At 47.7% G+C, this 18,314-nt stretch overlaps 2 protein-coding genes across 7 annotated transcripts in view; one reads left to right on the top strand and one right to left on the bottom strand.

Annotated features, from left to right (window-relative positions):
* Positions 1-835: 835 nt before the first annotated feature.
* SIX4 (SIX homeobox 4) lies at positions 836-12,306 on the bottom strand. Its single transcript, XM_040600998.1, has 3 exons — positions 11,433-12,306; positions 9,114-9,802; positions 836-6,685 (listed from the first exon to the last, which is right to left on the bottom strand). The coding sequence occupies exons 1-3, from the start codon at positions 12,299-12,301 to the stop codon at positions 5,889-5,891; spliced, it is 2,355 nt and encodes a 784-aa protein (XP_040456932.1). The 5' UTR covers positions 12,302-12,306; the 3' UTR covers positions 836-5,888.
* The window catches only part of MNAT1 (MNAT1 component of CDK activating kinase), a 124,623-nt gene continuing 118,534 nt past the window's right edge, over positions 12,226-18,314 (top strand). For 3 of the 6 annotated variants that reach the window (XM_040601010.1, XM_040601006.1, XM_040601009.1), the window contains exon 1: positions 13,236-13,394. In XM_040601010.1, coding sequence (XP_040456944.1) covers positions 13,306-13,394 — 89 coding nt within the window. In that variant the 5' untranslated portion in view covers positions 13,236-13,305. Of the gene's footprint in view, positions 12,308-13,233; positions 13,395-18,314 lie in introns of those variants that run through there. The other 3 variants (XM_040601007.1, XM_040601011.1, XM_040601004.1) reach the window with 3 other exon arrangements.

Below are 18,314 nucleotides of genomic sequence, written 5' to 3'. Positions count from 1 at the left end.
ATAGGTATATACAACTGGATCTAACCATTTAAAAAAAAATTCATCTCACAGACCTCATCTGGCTTCCTATGGCCTAAATACAATTTAGGGGGTGAAAACGTGTTTTCCTGCTGGCATGTGTAGGCTGTTAAGTATCTCTAAAGTATATATAGCTTCATTGAGGGAAACTATTTCACCTGTACAGGTTAGTCTCCTTGAACTTACCGTCAGGTCATTTTGGCATCAAAACCGTAACTAGGCAATCCTGGTACTTGGAGCACAAATCTAAAGTAATATGGCAATGTGTTTACAGCCTTTAATATCAAGGGAACAGAAATTTCAGGCTGTTCTCAGAAGTGCCAAAACCAGGCCTGATACCAAGTGCAACACTTTAAAGAAAAAATTCAGCAAATACGAATTTAGCAGATAGGAATTTACCCATCTACACAGAAACCCTGACACAGAAAGCATCCCAATGCCATGGGAGCCACCAGTAAACACTGACTAGTTCTCACTAGTAGGTGGGAATATGTTCCAATAGTATCTATCTAATTATGGTATAAATTTGGTTTCAGATACAGATGTAATAGCTAGGTTTGATATGAAACAGATTTATGGTTTTTAATTTTGTATTTTAGAAATAAAGTTAGGGTCTGAAAAAACCCACTCAAGCCAACAGAAAGTCTCATTCTAGCCTACGTAGGCTTTAGACCAATTCCCTGGTGAGCACAGGTGTTCCTAGGTGCCACCACCATCATGATGAGTCATTAAAAGCTGTTTCTAGTTTAGATTGCTTTTCTAACACAACATTCAAAGCCCTCACATGATATCCAAATAGAAGTATTTACACAAGATGTGTATAAATATAAAGTTTATTCAGTATAGTGTTTAGAAAAATAAGTTCACATCATCTCAGAATACAAATAAAACACTTAACTGTCCAGGCACAAACCCCTATTACAGTACAACAAACATACATACTTTAGATCTCTTTGGTTGGGTAATTAAGCACAGATATGTTTGATGATACACTCTGGGGCGGCATCACCTAACAGTGCAGTAAAGTCTTCTGATTATTCCCTCCTCTAATGCGTACATTCTGCTTAAATTTCATATTTGTTGTAAGGCACAATAAACCCATATCACAGAAATAACTGGTTAGTTCTGGGCAAACAGTACATGCAGCAAAAGAACAATCATCCTCTGAATGTGAATCCTGAAAGTCAGAAGATTCACCCCCTCGAGTTCAGAAATTTAAGAAGCTAGTTTTAAATTATATGAAACATACAAGTAAGGTATAAAATATCCTTCAAGATAACTGCTAGGAGATACAGGAAGACTTCAGTTCTCCTTGCTTGTAAAACATCATTACTTTTGTTTCCAGAGTTATAAAATCACTATTCTTTTTACAATTTGAGATGCTTCTTGACCACAAGCACTAGTACTGCACAAGTACTTTGCATGAAACTGGAGGGATGCACCTTCTCGGTTGTTCATCTGCCCTTGCTAAGAAACGTGCACAGGCACTGGAAATCTACATACGGGAAAAGCTCCTGTGCACATGGGGCCAAATTCTGCCCTGTTCAATTTAACTGAGAACAGTTACTGAGGTGGTTTTGCAGGATTTAAAGTCAGAACCTGTCAGTTACCATCATTAATCTCAGATTGATGGTAGTAACAATAAAGAAGGTTCCAGCCTTACTTCTGGGTAAGGTAGCTTTCCGAATGAGTCTTCCTGAATCCACAGGTAGGGTAAAGTAGTAAATGGAAAGAGGTATATGTTTCAATAGGCTGTGACTGTTAGGTTATAACTGTCTGAGTGTCAGCCTTCTGCACTGGTTCATACTGCCACCGTGTACTGGGCCAAATCCGTCCCTGACCCAACTCCAGTGAAATGAATGGACCATATTCTCAGCTGGCGCGAAAGGACATTAAAGTCAATGGAACTGTGCTAGTTTAGCCCAGCCGAGGACCTGGCCGATACATGTCCTTGATTTATGGGGCTGAAATGGCCTTTTAGGTAACACCACAGGAATAATGCTGCGAATAGTCCAGACAGAGCATTCAATTTAATATATTTCTGGTTCTCTGCAAAACTCTGGGTGAAAGAGGCAGCCTTAATTAAAAGTAGTAAAGAACAAAGGGTTTTTTAACATCATGCTTTGTAGGAATTTGCTTAAACTTTAAGTGTATTTTTCAAAGCTGGGTCTGGGATCAGAAAAGTAGTAGAATTTGGCAATGTTTCCTGTAAGATTTCCAGTGGACTTACAAGTTACAAACATATGTGAAGCTGAAACGATCCTTTATTCTCATCTGTAACAGAGAGGGAGGGAGAAGGAATATGTATGACATACCTTCCATTTAAGGAACACAATGTGATAATAAGGACTGTGGGACTTGGACACTCACTGCCATTCATGAGTGTAAGAAATGAGCATCCACATCCCCTAAACACTGTGTAAAATCCTCAGTTTTGGAATCAGTGGAGCAACGCCTTATTTACAGCAGCCGAAGATCCGGCCCCAGATACTTTTCGGGGCTTTGTGTACTGTCTATTTAGAGCAGTTAGCCTGCTTGCTTGAGGGCCACAAAATAAAAACTGACCCTTATTTTACAGTAGGATTAAAACTACTATTTAAATATCTATTTTAAAAACACTGTACCGTGCAATGAGTTTTTATATTGTGCATATGTACCTGCAGAAAACATGAGGTTATAACTACATTATCTGGAGGGAATGACACTTATTTTCAATGGGAGAAAGAAAGAGTAAAACATAATAATAAAATAAGTTACTTGATATTTGGAAGACTAGAATAGATTAATCTTACTTTGTCCCAAACCACTGCTTTTATGTACATCCTCCACTCCCACTGAGGAGCGGGAAGTCTATTAGAAGTACCAGACACTCCAAGATACGCACCACTGTAACAACATACAGAGTTTTCATGTCAACTGTGCTGCAAAGTCATGGAATTCAGAGCCTCAGTAACACAATGAATGCAGAGGAGAAAAAAATCTAGAAAAAAAAGTAACAGGTACTGGTGTAACACCACATTCTTTTCAGTTATGAGACCTGATCGCATCAACAACAAGAGTGCTCCGAAATACTCTGTAGTTTGCCTCCAAATACAGTCTGAGCTTCACGGGCCAAATGTTAAGGCCCAAACAACTCCTTCAGAGCCACGTACACATGCTCCATTAATACAACAACGACACAGGGTCCTTCTAATTTTCCAAAGTGTTGAACAAATGAATGCAAAGCAGATACAGCTACTGTTACTGTCATCATCATCTTGGTTTTACGGGTGAAGAAGAGGTGGGAAGCAGATTGCTCATGCTGGAGCCCAGAGATAAACAAGCAGAGTGGAGAGGAGAACTTTGGACCATCAGATTCCCTACTCATGCAGAGATCCCGTGAATGTGAAGGGAAATTGTGCCAAGGGAACATACAGCTCCACGTTCTGCTTGCGATAATCTCCACTTTAAAGCACTTGCCTTAGACACTCTTTTTGCTTGGGAGCATGCGGGGACAGCCAACTGCTAATGGGTTGTTTCTGTTTGCATAGCATCAGTGTCTCCGTACAGCTGCAAAGCACACCCCTCGCACACTCACTCTTCCCTTTCCCTGCAGCCCTACAGACTCTGGCTCACAGCGTGGCCTCCAGTGCTCACCAAGAGCTCAGCTTCAAGGTTCCACAGAATACCTTGCAAAACGTGCTGTACTCAATATAGTGCAAAACAATAGCAAGGATGCCTATGCCATGCTCACAGCGCACAGAAAACCCCCTTCATTCTGCGAAGGCCTTCCACAGAACCAGTTAACACCAAGACAGAAACAGACTGGGTTTTCTTTCCTTTCCATTTTTTTGTCCTTTATAAATGATCTTGTTTTGTCCTAAACACAATTCAGAGCCCAAGAAGCTTATGAAAACATTTCCCATTGCCTTCCAAAGGCTTCAGACCAGGCTCCTGATGAGGATGAATACATGCTTTCGTTACTGTATATATTCACATTAGAATAAAAAAATAACAAAACCAAACCACAACGATTAACAGCATGTAATTTTTACACATCTGCATTCTTCTTAATATTTTAAAGCTTAAGGATGTGCTTTTCCATGCTACAAAAACTCCTCTGGAGGAAAGGTAAGACGTGTTCCACCTGCCCAGAGCCCTTCTGCTTCTGCTGTCCTCAGCACAGCACAAAGGGGCGAAGGAAGAGGAGACCCAGCTGCAGCCAGGCGGAGACCCTGCCTGCTCCCACAAGCCCTTTGGGCAGCTGCAGTTCCCCCCATCAGCCTCCACACGGCTTATTCTGGAAGGATATATAAATACACGCTTAAGTGCACTCCTGGATGGGGGCCTGCTTGCCTGAACAGCAGCTGAAGCCCTCCCACACGGGCTGTGTGGCCAATGGGTTCATGTAAACATGGGGCTCCCTTCCCTGGCCTGCCCATCCAACCTTTCCTGCTCATCTGCCTGAGGCTAAGACCTTTCCCTCAGCATGACAGCTCGGCCCATGGTCCCTCTTTGGACTCCTCCTGCCCTGTTGACATGGTGCAGAAGGACCTATCTTTGGCTCTCTGCACCGCTAGTAAATGTCACCCATGATGACCGCAAGACTTAAAAACTCTTCTTACTCGTGCAAGTAGGGGCACTGAGGTCAGCGAGTCTACTTGCAGAAGTAAGGCATCAGGATTTTTGGCCCTGAGGACGGATATTTGCAAATCAGTGTTTTTATTCCTCCTGCCACTGTGCTTTAGTAACAAAGATAAGGCCACTAGGAAGAAAGGCACATGGAATCCTGTAAAAAATACACAAAAAGGTTCAACTAATTCGCAAATTACTAACAAAACAAACAAAAAACCCCTGAACACAAAGACAGAGGGGGTAGAGACAGGGACCTCCTGGGTTTGTGAGACTGGGAGTTCATTTTCTAGTTTCAGTGTGATTAACATTTTACTTTTACAGTCTATTGCTTGAAAAACTACAAAAAAGTAAAACCTTGTCAGAAATAACTACGTTTACTTCCTGCTCAAACAATAAAAATAAATTAAACAGCCAGAAAACGTTTTCCTTTTCAATGCATTGTGTCTAAAGTGAAAGGGAACATAAACCATAAATAAAATCCATTGTACTAATTAAAAAAAAAAAAAGTCTCCTTTATAACAACTGAAACAATATTTACATTCATACCGGAGAAAAAGCTTCTGAGTTGCATAATTAGAGTTTCAGATGATGCTTTTTCTGGTGCACTGACAAAATGCTAGCTGTAGCATTTAGAAGCCTGTACACATTTGATGCGAGATTTTTGGTTTGAAAGCAAGTCTGCTGGAAAAAAGCAAACACACCAGTAACAATATTACTTATGATTTTGTTTCATTTCTTAACCTCAAACAACATAAAAGTAGCCGGTGAGGTATCGTCTAGAGATCCTTAAAAGTTTCTCAATGCCCACGGACTAGAAGTAAACAGCAAAAATGACTGCATTGTTTCTACCTTTTCGGAGCGAGATTTTTGTTTTCTATCTAAAGTTAGGAGTGTATACTTACTGTTGAGAGTATGTTGTACTACTAAGAGTCTAGTTAAATTATCAGGGTAGTATCTCACAGCCAAACCTGTACCCATTCGCTCGGTATTTTTGCCCTGGCATTTTCTTTCTCCTTTAATCTGCTTAAAAGAGAAAACTGCATGCAAACCAAGGGTGGCAACCTAATTCCATTGCCAGAGATTCCTCTGTACATTGATTCAGACCACTTAAATGTTCTTCTGTTTTCTTTAAATGAAAAAAACACCCAAACCCCACCAAACAAAAAAAACCCCAACAACCCAAAACAAACCCACTTTGGGATTGTTAGGGCCTCAACAGGAGACTTATCTATTAAAACAGAAAGCAAGAAAAAAAGTTACAAGTCTTGCATATCTTCATCCATCTGAACTGTCTGCAGTTTGGCAAGTTCTTTTTTGTCTGTTTCCAGTTCTTCACAAACTGTGTCAACCATGTTACTCATAACATACTTGGATTTTGAATCCATCATCATTAAATTGCCAGTTGACTTACTCTCAGCATTAGGTAAGAAATTCTCTTTGACATCAGGTACGGCTTGCAGAACTAACCTGTGCTCTCTGACAAAATCTTGATGTACTTGTGCAGAGGAGTGGCTGACACGGTCTCCACTTGTAGAAACTATTTCTCCAAGTGTGGGCTGTGCTGTAGAAATGGACAACAGATCTTGACTGGTAATGAGGGAACAGTTCTGAAGGGTTGCATAGTTAGTGTTGCTGATAGATATCACCGTAGAGGTACTGGTCACAGGCGACGACATGGACTGGCTCTCTGAGATACCAGAGTTCAGTTCTGCAGCATTTAAGAGAGTTGGTGGTGTGAGGGAAAAGTTATGTGAGGGCGTTACATTCACTAAGGAGGAGGCCAGCGACTGGAGTCCTCCGCTGGATATATTTTCAGAAGACATGTTTACATTTAGTTGCGTGTTCTGACTGACTGGCATCAACTGAGAAAACACAAGGCTTCTTTCCAGTCCTTCTTGCTTGACAGAGCCTACCGCCTGGCCTGAATTGGGAACCGTATAAACAACTGCACTTGGAGCAAGGGGGCTGAAGAAGACCTTTCCCTGCTGCACTGCTGAAGATTCAGTTGTAAAAGTTCCTCCATCAGACGTGCTGGGATTTACTGAAACGTTACCTAGAAAACCAGAAGCAAAAGAAAGGAAAACACAGATTATAGCTGGCAGAGAGCTGTGCAGGCGTTTTGTTAAGATGTTTTGGTCTTTTTCATGTCTGCAGTACACACATATGCTAGTATTTAATGCCACACAGAATAGTGTTGTTTATAACAGGTGAGAGAAAATTTGGTATGAAGAAATAAAAGCCATTAATAGAAAGTGCTTCTAGAAAGAAAAAAAAAAAAAAAAAAAAAGGAAAAGGTTCTGGTATACAAGGTATCTTTCAGACTCTCATTAAGGGGCAAACAGTCCCCAGTCATGTGATTAAAATGAATGTGCTTTGGCCTTCACTAGTTGCCACCACTCAATTTCTAAGAATAGAAGCATGAAAAGCTATTAAAGATAGTTCAGTGACAGACTACAGCTTGTGTGTGGGAACTGGAGACACGTCACATGAAATCCACTACTGGATTTCTGCTGGGCAGAATCTACTGAAGTCAACCTGCAAAAAAACCACCAAAACCCAGTAACTTCTATTGGGTTAACTAGGTAGTCCGTCCATCAAGCCCTCAGATGTAACGTCTTTCACCTTGCTTTATTGTGTGTTTCTAAAAACCTAACCCTACCACATCTACCACGCCACGAAAATTCACCCAGCGACTGCCTACCCTCACTGAAAGCCATGGCACTGCTCATGTGATGATGTAGCTAGCCAAAGCAGGAAGAGGCAGCCAGAGGTGACCCAAAGTTGGTTTTACTGGACATGCCGTGAAAGTTACACCTCTCTTTCTCAAAAGCTGTTTAATCGTTATTTTAAGAAGCTACAGTTGGAGACACCTGAATTTTTTACAACAGCATTGAAAAAGCGTTTCTCACCTGGGGAGTATATTAACTCCCTATTAATTTCTGTTGGTCAATGATGATTTTTTAGAAGATCTTACTCATATGTATAAGCTAGAAGAATAAAGCAAGACAACTTGAAGTTACCTGGCAGTAAGATATAATTTACTGTACTGTAGCTTGCTTAAAATAGCCTGCAGCACACCACTTGGAATAGACAGCCAGCTATCCATCCATCTCATGTTAAGAAAAAGAAATCAAAGCAGCAAGTACAGATCCTGACTTCTTACTGCACCAGGCTAGACATACAGTGGATCACTCTCCAGTGGGCATTGGCATTTTTAACAATGGGGAACATGTTCAGAAGAGCTTATTATTAATCCTAAGACTTTCAAATACAACAGTCCCACACTAGTTAAGGGACAGAACTTACTTTCTCACCTTTCCTGGCTGTCCATTTATGCCTTGGAGCACACGGATTAAATGGCTTTTATAATTACAGGTCGTATTCAGATCAAATGTGTTCTCTTTTTCATCTTGTTTAAACTATGCACAAATAAATTCCAGTGACTGCGAGTGCCACATTTTAGGATCTTTTAATTATGCATCCATTTAAAATGTATTTGTACAGCTTCAGTGTTCCTCCCTGTCTTACAGCAAGAATAACTCACATAAGCTAACATGAGCACAATTTGATTTTCATTATAATACTCACAGCTCCTGAAACTAGGGATTCGTTCCAGTTTCATCATTTTCATAACCAAAGATACAGTGGCTAATGAGTAACAAAGCTGTTGGGTTGTGCTTTATAACTGACCTGCTTCAAAACAAGGATCCAGAACTAGGCTTGTGCTCCCCAGGGATTCTTCCTGGCTGGCTGCAAGTTTCAGTCTATGGTATGTTAAGACAAACTCCAAAGCAAGCTTGGGGAGGAGCCTGCACACTTGGCACGTGAACCTGCCATGACGTATTTCCCTTGGACCGAGGGCAGATTTATCCAAATACCCTCGCGTTTTCTATCTACAAGCTATTGCACATTTCTATTGTTTCCCTGCAGTTTAGCCTTTCTTAATTATAGGACAGAAAATGTAAGAGTGTAACTGCTTGGTCTTGTTGTGTCTATAGTCACTTAAAATTCATTTTTATGAAATGCTTTGGTTAAAAAAACCCAAAAAACAAAACAACCACCACAAGAACAACAGTAACAATTTCCAGCTGCTGCAATTTTCATCTTTATGAACCTTCTCATTAAAAGAATTCAATGGCAAATGGAGGATATTCTGAATTACTGAAACGTGTAAAGTTTACAGATATTTGTGAAGGCTGGTATCACAGACCTCTTGACAACAGTGTGAGATGAAAGGGCTGTAAATTACCAGACCTCCTTCTCTGCTCTTAGTAGAGGAGCTCAGCCTCGTGTAACAGTCTACCCATGAGCATAACACACAATAAAGGCAAGCAAAAGGTACTGTTTTAGGTACTGCGCATGGCTGTGGCTGAGATACATTCCTGGTACCTTGGAGGAAAAAAGACCACAGCTTTTAAAATGCTATGTGTGCCCGATTCCAATGTTTTCTCATACCTCTTGCTGTAAGACAAAACTCTTACCTTGTGAAGCTGCCACAGAAACAGGAGGCAGCTGCAGAGAAGAAAAACCGATGCTTCCGTTCAGCAGCTGGCCATTTGTTCCTGAATTGGGGATCTGGACAATGCCATATTGGTTTATTTGGACAGGAGCAGTAAAAGTAACTACGGAGCCTCCATCTTGGGAAGCAGCAGTTTGTATGCTTTCCCTTTTCACCTCTGAGCTTGGTATCAATCCCGGGAAGGAGACCGGGATGTTGCTGGGGCTGAAGGTGGCTGCTGCCGCATTGGGGACCGAAGCCTGAAGGAGTTTGAAGTCCTTGACATCATCTGATGAAGACGACAGTATGTCAGTAATGGACACCCCATTGCTTACAACGCTCGACGTGGTTTTGGGCGAATTTAAGGTAACCGTCTGCGAAGCCCCCACGCTGAGTCCGTTGAGAATGACACCATTGGGTCCCTGAAGAAAAGAGCTACCATTGAGAAAGACAGGAGAGGTACTGGCAGGCACGAGGTTTCCATTCAACAAGACACCAGATGAGCTCAAGGCTATTTTAGTGTTTCCGAGCTGCTGCATGTAGACGGGCTCCATGTGGCTGGGAAGGCTGAGGCTGGTAACGCCATCGGATGAGCTGGAGAGCGGATGGGGAGATAAATCCTCCTGCCCCTTACTGGATTCATCTTCCGTGCTAGGGTTGCCGTCTGACTCGCTATGGGAAAAGACGGAGATGACACTGCATTACCACAGCCTGCCAGCAAGCCCTGCACCCAGGGGGGCTCCTTGCTCCCAGGCACTTTGGGAGAGTTTTCCCGAACGATTTTTCTCCAGCGTTTTGCCTTTGCAAGGCACTTTAAAGGAATTTAAAGTCAAGGGGGATGTTTCTTAGAAAAGGGCACATCAAACGCTGGCCGAGGAGGAACTTTAAAGACACGGTGATGGACTTGTAACCCCCCCCAACCCCCGCCCCGGCCAGCCCCGCCGAGCGGGCGAGCCGGCTGCCGGGCCGGCCCGGGGTGCCCACACGTGCGGGCCCGGCCGCAGCCATTTGGTAACTCGCTGGGCAGCAGCTGCGGGAGGCGAGAGCGGGCCGGGAAGCGCCGCCCGACCCTCCCGGCTTCAGCCCGCCGCCCCCGCCGGGCCGGCCCCGGGCCCCCGGCCGCGGAAAGGGGGGAGGCCCCGCAGGGGGCCCGGCCCGCGCTGCCCCCAGGTGCCGCCGGCGGCACCTCGGGAAGGGGTGGGGGGCGGCCTTTGTGCGGCGCCCCGCGGGGCCGCCCCAGCCCCGCCGAGCCCCTCCGCCCCGGCCCCGCCGGGCTTTTTTTGCTGACTGGTCCGCCCTCGACTGCATTTTTCGGTCGCTCCCTCCCTCCCCCCTCGCCCTTTGATGTGTCCCGCGGAGAGGGGGCCGCGGCGGCACAATCGCGCCCTTGGTTGAGAAATGCCTTGGGGCCCTCCGCCGGCCGCCGCTTTTTTCCCTCCTTTCCTCTCTTCTCCCTTCCTCCCCCTCTCCCCGCTCTTTCTCCCCCCCCCGCCTCTCCCCTCCCTTCCCGTCCCTGCCCCGGAGGAAGGCGGGGGGCGGGAGCAGGGAGGTCACCTCCACCTGCCCGCCTCGCGGCGCCGAGCCCCCGCCGCGGCCCCTCCGCCCGCGGGGAGGGAGGGAGGGAGGGGGGGAGCACGGCGCGGGGGGGTGCGGAGGCAGAGCCCCCGGGCCGGGCGCGGGCGGAGCGCGGCCGGGCTGGGGAGGCTCTCCCACCCCGCGGGGAGCGGCCGGCCGCGGCGCTGGAGGCGGAGGCCTGCGGCGGGCCGGGTCAGGCGGTGCGGCCGCTGAGGCCCGGCCCGGCCGGCCCCGCTCCCCCGCTGAAACCCGAGCCCGGCCCGCTCCCGAGTCAGGTTTCAAAACAGAGCGAGCGGCGGGACCCCACACCCCCGCGCGTCCTCCGGCCGCCGTCAATGATTAACTCTGTCAGGCGCGACAATTAAATAAAAACAAGGCGGGGAAGCGACCCCCCCCCCCCCCCTCGCCACCCTTCCCTTCTCCGCCGCGCCGCCCGGCGGGTCACTCGGCCCGGGGAAGGGGTGGCGGCGCGGGCCGGGCGCGGCGGGAGCGCGGGGCGGCGGCGGGGCCCGGAGAAGTTTCCCCGCGCTGCCGCCGCGGCGCGGCTCCCTCCCATGCCTGCGTGCCCGGGCCGGGTGGGTGTGTTGGGAGCGAGGGAGCGGGGAGGGGGAAGGAGGGGAGGACGAGGCGCACCGAAGGTAAGCGCCATGTTTGCAAGGGAAGAAAGAGCCGGGAGAGGGAAGGCAGGCAGGCGGGAGAGGGGGCGGGGAGGAAAGTTTGCCCTCACCTTTTGGACTGGGTCTCCGAAGGATTGCGGTCCCGCTGCCGGCGGTTTTTGAACCAGTTGCTGACCTGGGTGAGGGACAGCCCGGTGATCTTGGCCAGGTTGCGCTTCTCGGCCGGCGAGGGGTACCGGTTCTGCTTGTAGAGCTCCTTCAGCGCGTTGCGGGACTTTTCCTTGAAGCAGTAGACCGTCTCCTCGCCGTCCCAGATCGTCCTGGGCAGCGGGTATTTCCTCCGCAGCCTGTACTTGTCCACCGCCCCCAGGGGTCTGCCCCGGGCTCGCTCCGCCTCGGTGTAGCGAGCCTTGTACCAGAGCTCCTGCAGGAGCGGGTGGTTGGAGGAGTCGAAGTTGTGGCTCTCCAGGATGCTGTAGAGCTCGGCGTAGATGCCCTGGTGGAAAGCCACCAGCGCCCGGGCTTTCATCAGGCTCTCGTTGCCACGTAGCAGATCGCTCGGGGGCAAAGACCACAGGAACCTGGCCAGGCGGTCCAGGTTCCCACCTTGCTGCAGCGCCTCGCACACGCAGGCGACGTGGTCCGGGGAGAAAGCCAGGGGGGTCTGCGAGGAAGAGGAGGAGGAGGAAGAAGAAGAAGAAGAGGAGGAGGGAGACGAGGCAGCGTGGTGATTCCTGGCCAGGAGTTCCGTGTGGAGCAGTACCTGGTCCGCGGCTCCCTCCTCCCCGGCGGCGGCGGAGCCTGCGTGCTCCATGGGGAACGGGGCAGCGGCGGGAGGGGGCGGCGGCGCAGGGTTCAGGGCTCCCGCCGCGGCCCCGTCGGGGGGCACCTTGCTGGCTTCAGAGAGGATTTCCATCACATTTTCCTGCTTGATCTCCACCGCGCTCGTAATCTCGTCCGTGGGGGAGGCAGAAGACATGTTTCGGTTTGTTTTCCTTTTTTTTTTTTTCTTTTTCTTTTTTTTCCCCCCTTCCCCCCGTCCCCTTCTCCTCCTCTCCCCCCTTCCTATCTCTCTGGAAAGTCCACTCCTCCTCCTCCTCCTGCTCTCGGCCGGCTCTAGCCGATCAGGTTTCCTCCCGGCCACGCAATAACCATTAAAGATAGCTGCTATAGCAAAGTAGTGTAAACGGGCTCCTCTCCGCGGCTCCCCCCAACGTGACTCCCAGCCCCGCTGCAATACTATATGGCACCGCAGCCTGCTGGCCCGGCCGCGCCCGCCCATTGGCTGCGCCGCGCCGGGGGGGCGGGGGCTCCCGCGTCTCCAGGGCAACCGTCAATCAAGCGGCCCCGCTCCTCTCCTCTGCCCCCCACCCCGCTCCTTCCCCACCTCCACCTGGAGCGCGGCGCCCCACAACAGGGACGCCCCCGCGGGCGGCGGCTCCCCTCACCTGCGCCGCCGCCGAGCGTCTTTCCCCGGGCCGGGAGGACGCTGGGCTGCGAAGAATGAAAACTCTGAGGGTGCGAGGCGCCGCCGCGGTAGTTACCCGCGGTGAGGTACGGCGTCTCGGCCGGGCCGGCAGCAGGGCTGAGGGGAGCCCCGCCAGGGAGCTACCGCCCCGCAGCGGCCTCCTGTTGATTACTGATTAGGCGGGAGCGCCCCCCGCCCCCCCGTTACAACCGGAGCTCTCGGGCCGGGCTGGCCTGCCCCCCTTCGCGCCCCGGCGCCAGGCAGGTGCTGCCCGGGGCGGCTCGTACCTGCTGGGCCCGGCCGCCGTGGCCCTCGCCGCCGCCGGCTGGCCCTGCCTGATAGTGGTCGAAGCCGGGAGGGGTGCGGAGCGAGCCGGGCCGGGCCCCCGCGGCGGGCGGAACGAGCAGGGAGGCAGGCGGTGCCGACGGGCCCCTTTGGCAGGGGCACCGCGCAGCGGAAGGCGGAAGGCGCGGAGGGAAGGAGAGAGGGAGGGGGAGGCGGCGGCGGCGGCGGCCATGGATGACCAGGGCTGCCCGCGGTGCAAGACCACTAAGTACCGCAACCCCTCCTTGAAGCTGATGGTCAACGTCTGCGGGCACACGCTGTGAGTGGGGCCGCCGCCGCGCCCTGAAGGGGGGGCCGGGGGGGAACGGACGCGGTGAGGGGAGAGGCGCCCCGGCCTGGGGCTGCTCCTCAGCGAGGGGGACCGGGCGGCGGGGCCTGAGGGGAGCGGTCACTCGCCCGGCCCCGCCAGGCCCGTGCGGGCGTTTGCGAGGCGGCTGCGGGCCGCCCTGTGCCCCCGTTGGCCTCTCCCGGCGGCAGCGCTGCAGCCGGCGGTTCCGCCAGGGGCCGGGGGCTGGGTCGCGGTGCGCGTCTGAAGCACTGCTGGCGGCCGCTGCCCCGGAGCGAAACGCTCGCGGGGAGCACACGGGGCCCGGCTGTGGGGCTGGTCACCGGCTCCTGCCTCGAAGGGGTGTGAGGCCTCGGGTATGAAACGCGGAACGTGGAGAAAGATACGCGTTCATCAATTTAAACACTTCTTGTTTCTATTTAATACTGTGCTTGGATAATTAAGGAAAGAACCCCACCTGGTTTCTTTTGTTTTTTTGTCGTGTTAATCCTCCTGAATGAGGAATGCCTTGCCTGAAGGCGTGATGCTGGTTTCAATGTTGGAAAATCCTCTCGTGAACCTGTGGTGATTGTGTTGTTTACTCATTCGGTATTTTTTTGCAGCAAGGGTCATATTTTTTTTTTCTTTTTCCCCAGGGTTGAAAGGTTAAATAATTCCCACCACTGGCTTTAGCTGGTTTAAGTCATATGTAGTCTGAACTCATTCAATTTCAGATCTGGATGTCTTCGGTGTGCAAGTTTTCAAGACTAAATTCTTTCTGGGCACACATTTTAGAAGCCTCATACTGCAGTAGTAGCCCTTTCTGGTTTTTCAGTTGTTTTGTTTGTTTGTTTGTTTTTTGTGTCTTTTCATCTTTCTGGTGATGTGTGTATTGAGCTATTTATATTTTCAAACTACATGTGAATTACATTCAAAAGATGCAGCCTAAAAGCTTTTAACTTGATATAGTACTGGAAGTGAAGCAGAATGAACTGGGTTGCAACAAAGGATTTTGAGTTATTTCCTTAGAAAAAAATGTTAGTTTTCATCCAGTTGCCTGACTTGCGTTGCTACAAGGGAAGGTGTGGGAAAGCAGCAGATGATCTCCTGGTAGTGGTGGTATAGGAGAGGGTGGTGGCATCAGGAGTGCCCCATTGGTGACAGTGATGCTGGCTGTGTAGAAGTGAGCATTAGTTGGAGTTCAGAAGGTAACAGCCACATTCAGCCAAGGCTGTGCAGCTTTAAAATGATGCTTCTATCTTCTATTTCAAGGAAGATCGAAGGGCTAGTGGTCTAGATGATCTTCTGCTTTCAAGCTCCTCCAGAGCCACTTCCAGCAGAGGACAGCATGTTTCAGTTTGCTCTCCTGCTTTGGTTTTCAGTGGGTTCTTTTTGTAGCTGAGCTTTGCATAAGAAAACTAGTCATGTTTCACGCTTTACTGGGTCCAGCTGCTGACACCGTATTTGGGGTCTTGTCTTGCTTTCCTTGTTCCTTGCCAGTTGCCCAAGGACTGCCTCTGCTTCCCCCAGCTCTTGTTGTTTGCACTTCTGCATTTGCCAAGCATTTTATCCAACGCCAGATCAGTAGCCTGGATTCTGCTTGGCCCAGGGTTGAGCCAGCCGGGTATCTCTGCAGGGTGCTTGCCAGGAGAGGCCTATGCAGGCCCACCCAGTCTGACCTTACCTGGACCCAGCAAGGTCTGTTAGCCCCTCCTTTACCTTCCCAGCAAAGTGTGTCTGTGCAGCTGGGCACCACTGTTTTAAAGTGTATGTGTATGAGGGTAAAGTTGAAGTCACTGTGTGTGTAGGATCTCTGGATTTCTTTGTTTTTGTTGTAATTAAGGACTCAGTCTTGATGTGGTTCAAGTGAGGTCACTTTTCCACTGTAATATCATTCCAATAATTCCTTTAAAGGTTATGTTTTTATCATTATTTCCATATGATGTTACAAAGCCTTAATGGTGGAAGTAATTTTTTTAGTAATGGTTAATAAATTCTCATAATAACTGATCTAGAAGCTGGAAGCTCAGATGAGGTACCTGTGAATGAAGTATGAGAGGAAAAAGGGGAGGTAATTGATATTTGTTCTTCCATAAATTCACCGTGTTTCAGGCATGAGGAGAGAATGTTTAACTCTCAAAGCAAGTGAGCTAATACAAGTTTCTGATGGAGATTTACCCTTCTTAGGCAATCTATTCCAATAGTTTGCTGTTCTTGCCATTGAAAATACTTCTTCTAATTTCAAATCCAAATTTATTTGATATAATTTAAGCATTTAAGAATTCTAATGTGCATTTTATACACCTTGTGAACTCTATTACACCTCTTCTGTAGAATGTGTCGCATGTTTTGGGGGCTTTCTCTTTGGTATTTTCCACACTTAAGAAATCCCTTTCTTTCAGTCTCATCTCTTCAGTGTTTTTTTTAATTATTTTTTAATTTTTTTTCCCCTTACATCTGTGGGCTATTCTCACTGCTTTTCTTGAGGCTTTTTCCACTTAGTTTGCATTTTTCTGGAACACTGGAACTGGACACTGTGCTCTATCTGAGTCCTTAGTACAACAGGCAGAGCCAAAATTACTTTGTGTTCTTTTCATATGATACTTGCATTTCGTATATCTCAATAGGACAATGAGTCTCTACATATTTATTTATCTTTTTTCAGTGATATGTGTGATTTATGTTCTGCATAAGCCCCAGATTCTTTAGCGCTTTACCACTCAACATATCTCTGGGCAGAACAGTATTTAACCTTGCCTTCTGTGTTGTGTTATGCAGCTGATTATTCTTACCTTTTTGCTCTGTCAAACGACGTATTTCAAGTGACTTTTGCACTTGCTTCAAGTGACTTTGGATTCTGAGTCCCTCCATTAAAGTGCTTGTGACTGTCCCAGATTTTCCTCTGTTAACTTAAGAAAATGACCTTTCTTTCTGTCCTGATATTTTCCAAGAGGTCTGGGAGATCTTCAGAGTTATTGCTTGTGACCATAAGAAATTAAAGTAAAGCACAGCAAAATACAGACTTGCCTGCAATAGGTTCCTTGCTAAATAGCCTTCCCACCCCAAGTTACCTTTTGTAGCAGTGGAGAATGCTAAAAGATTACAGCTGTGTGAATGGGCTCAGTACCTATTTTCTCTCTGACTGACATAATGATAACTTGTCTCTGGGTATGGGTTTCTAGTCATCTCTCAGTACTTCAGCATGTACTGCATTCGTTTAGGTTATATGGCTGTCAGTTTAAGAGTGTCAAAAGTCCAGTTAAACCAAAACAATATTGCCTTTAGTTGCGTTTTTTCTACCTATGTTGTTACAGTGTCATTGGAAGAAATGGCATTTGCTTGATAAGATTTGTTCTTAAAAAATTTTGTGTTGAATCTTAATGTTTCATTATCTGAAATACGCAGGTTGTTTGATTATTTCAGCATCTTCCCAGGATCTGTTGGTAACCCTGGCTGGTCCATGTTTCCCTGTGTATTTGGTTTCTTGTTCTTTAGAGGCAGGTGCTTTTGCCCTTCTTCAGGCTGTTGAAACATAATGCAGAGAGCAGAGATGATTGTTGAGGACTGCATTTGTCAGTTTTCAAAGGGTAAATATATGTCTACCAGATTCGACAACCTTGAAGTACTCTTTTAATGCTGTAACCCCTCAATATAGTCCATAGGTTTATGGAAGCTTATTAGGTTGTTTGCAGAAGCATATTGCCTTTATCATGCTTTCTGTTTGAAGTTTGCCAACAAATATCCATGGGAAATTCAGAGTCTTGTCTTTGTTGCCTTGGGAGGTTTGGAGCAGTTGCTCTAATGTGTTTCCCAGTTCTAGCTTGCGTTCTTGCTCCTTTTGCTCTCGTATGAGTTATGTTAGCCAGGTAATACATTTTAGTGAATGAAGATCAATACAGAAAATGTCCCAGGTATTTTGGCATCATCTGTTAGAGATTTTTCCTTCTCGTTGAATAGTGGGTTGATGTGCTCCTTTTTAACGGCTCACTCTTTCACTGCAGACCTTCTGAAGGAATATTTTCATGTTACCTTCAGTGTTGCCTCTCAGTAGTTTCTTTCCTAATGCTTTGATCTTTCCCGTTTTGTTAACTGTGCTGTTCAGTTTATTAAGTGACCTTCAGTGATTTGATTGTGCAAAATCTTTTGAAACTCAAATCATTAAAGAGCCTATACTGTAGCGGAGATGATTTGTCGTTAAGCTTCAGATCTTCCTCCTGGGTTTCAGATAGCTTGTGGTTTTACTGCTAGTTCATTTTCTTTATTTTGTAGCACTGTTTTGCCCTTCTGAAGGATTGCAAGAGTTGCCTTCTTACGCTTTTTGTCAGCTGAGTTGTTTCAACTTTCATGTTCTTAGCTGGTTCTTCCCCTTTGATTAGAATGAAACTAGAAGAGCCTTTTTCATTGTTTGTTTGGTTCCTTTTTCTTCTAGTCTCCTATATAAACAAAGTTAATCCCAAAGTATTTGACAATTTGTTGGGCAACGTGTGCCCTGTTTGTTCCTTCTTTTCTGACAGAGGCCTGCAGTGAAGGTTCCCCTCGCTGTGAAGTCCTGTGCTTTGGAGATTTGGCTGTTCTTTCTTCTCCCCTTCCCCACTTAAATCTCTCATCTGGGGTAGATACTATGTGTTAGAGTGCCTGTCCTGGGCTCCCATCTCTCTCTTAGTGTGACCTTATTCCTGCCAACACGTTTTGTCTGGATCTTAGCACCAACTTATGCAGATAGCATTTCTCCTCCCTTGTCCTTTACCTGTGTCAGTGTGCTTGACCCTATGTTAGAAGAACTCACAGTGACTTTCTCCTCATGCTGCATGTTTGCCATGCTCAGTTTCCCTGTGGTCAGTGGGGCTCTGTAATGTGTTCGTGGCCACTTGTGGCAGGACAGGGTTCATGTGCTGATATGCACAGCGGTGCCGT

The sequence above is a fragment of the Falco naumanni genome, chromosome 7, assembly GCF_017639655.2.
Source record: "Falco naumanni isolate bFalNau1 chromosome 7, bFalNau1.pat, whole genome shotgun sequence".
Classification (NCBI taxonomy): domain Eukaryota; kingdom Metazoa; phylum Chordata; class Aves; order Falconiformes; family Falconidae; genus Falco; species Falco naumanni.
This window is presented reverse-complemented; position numbering and strand designations above follow the sequence as displayed.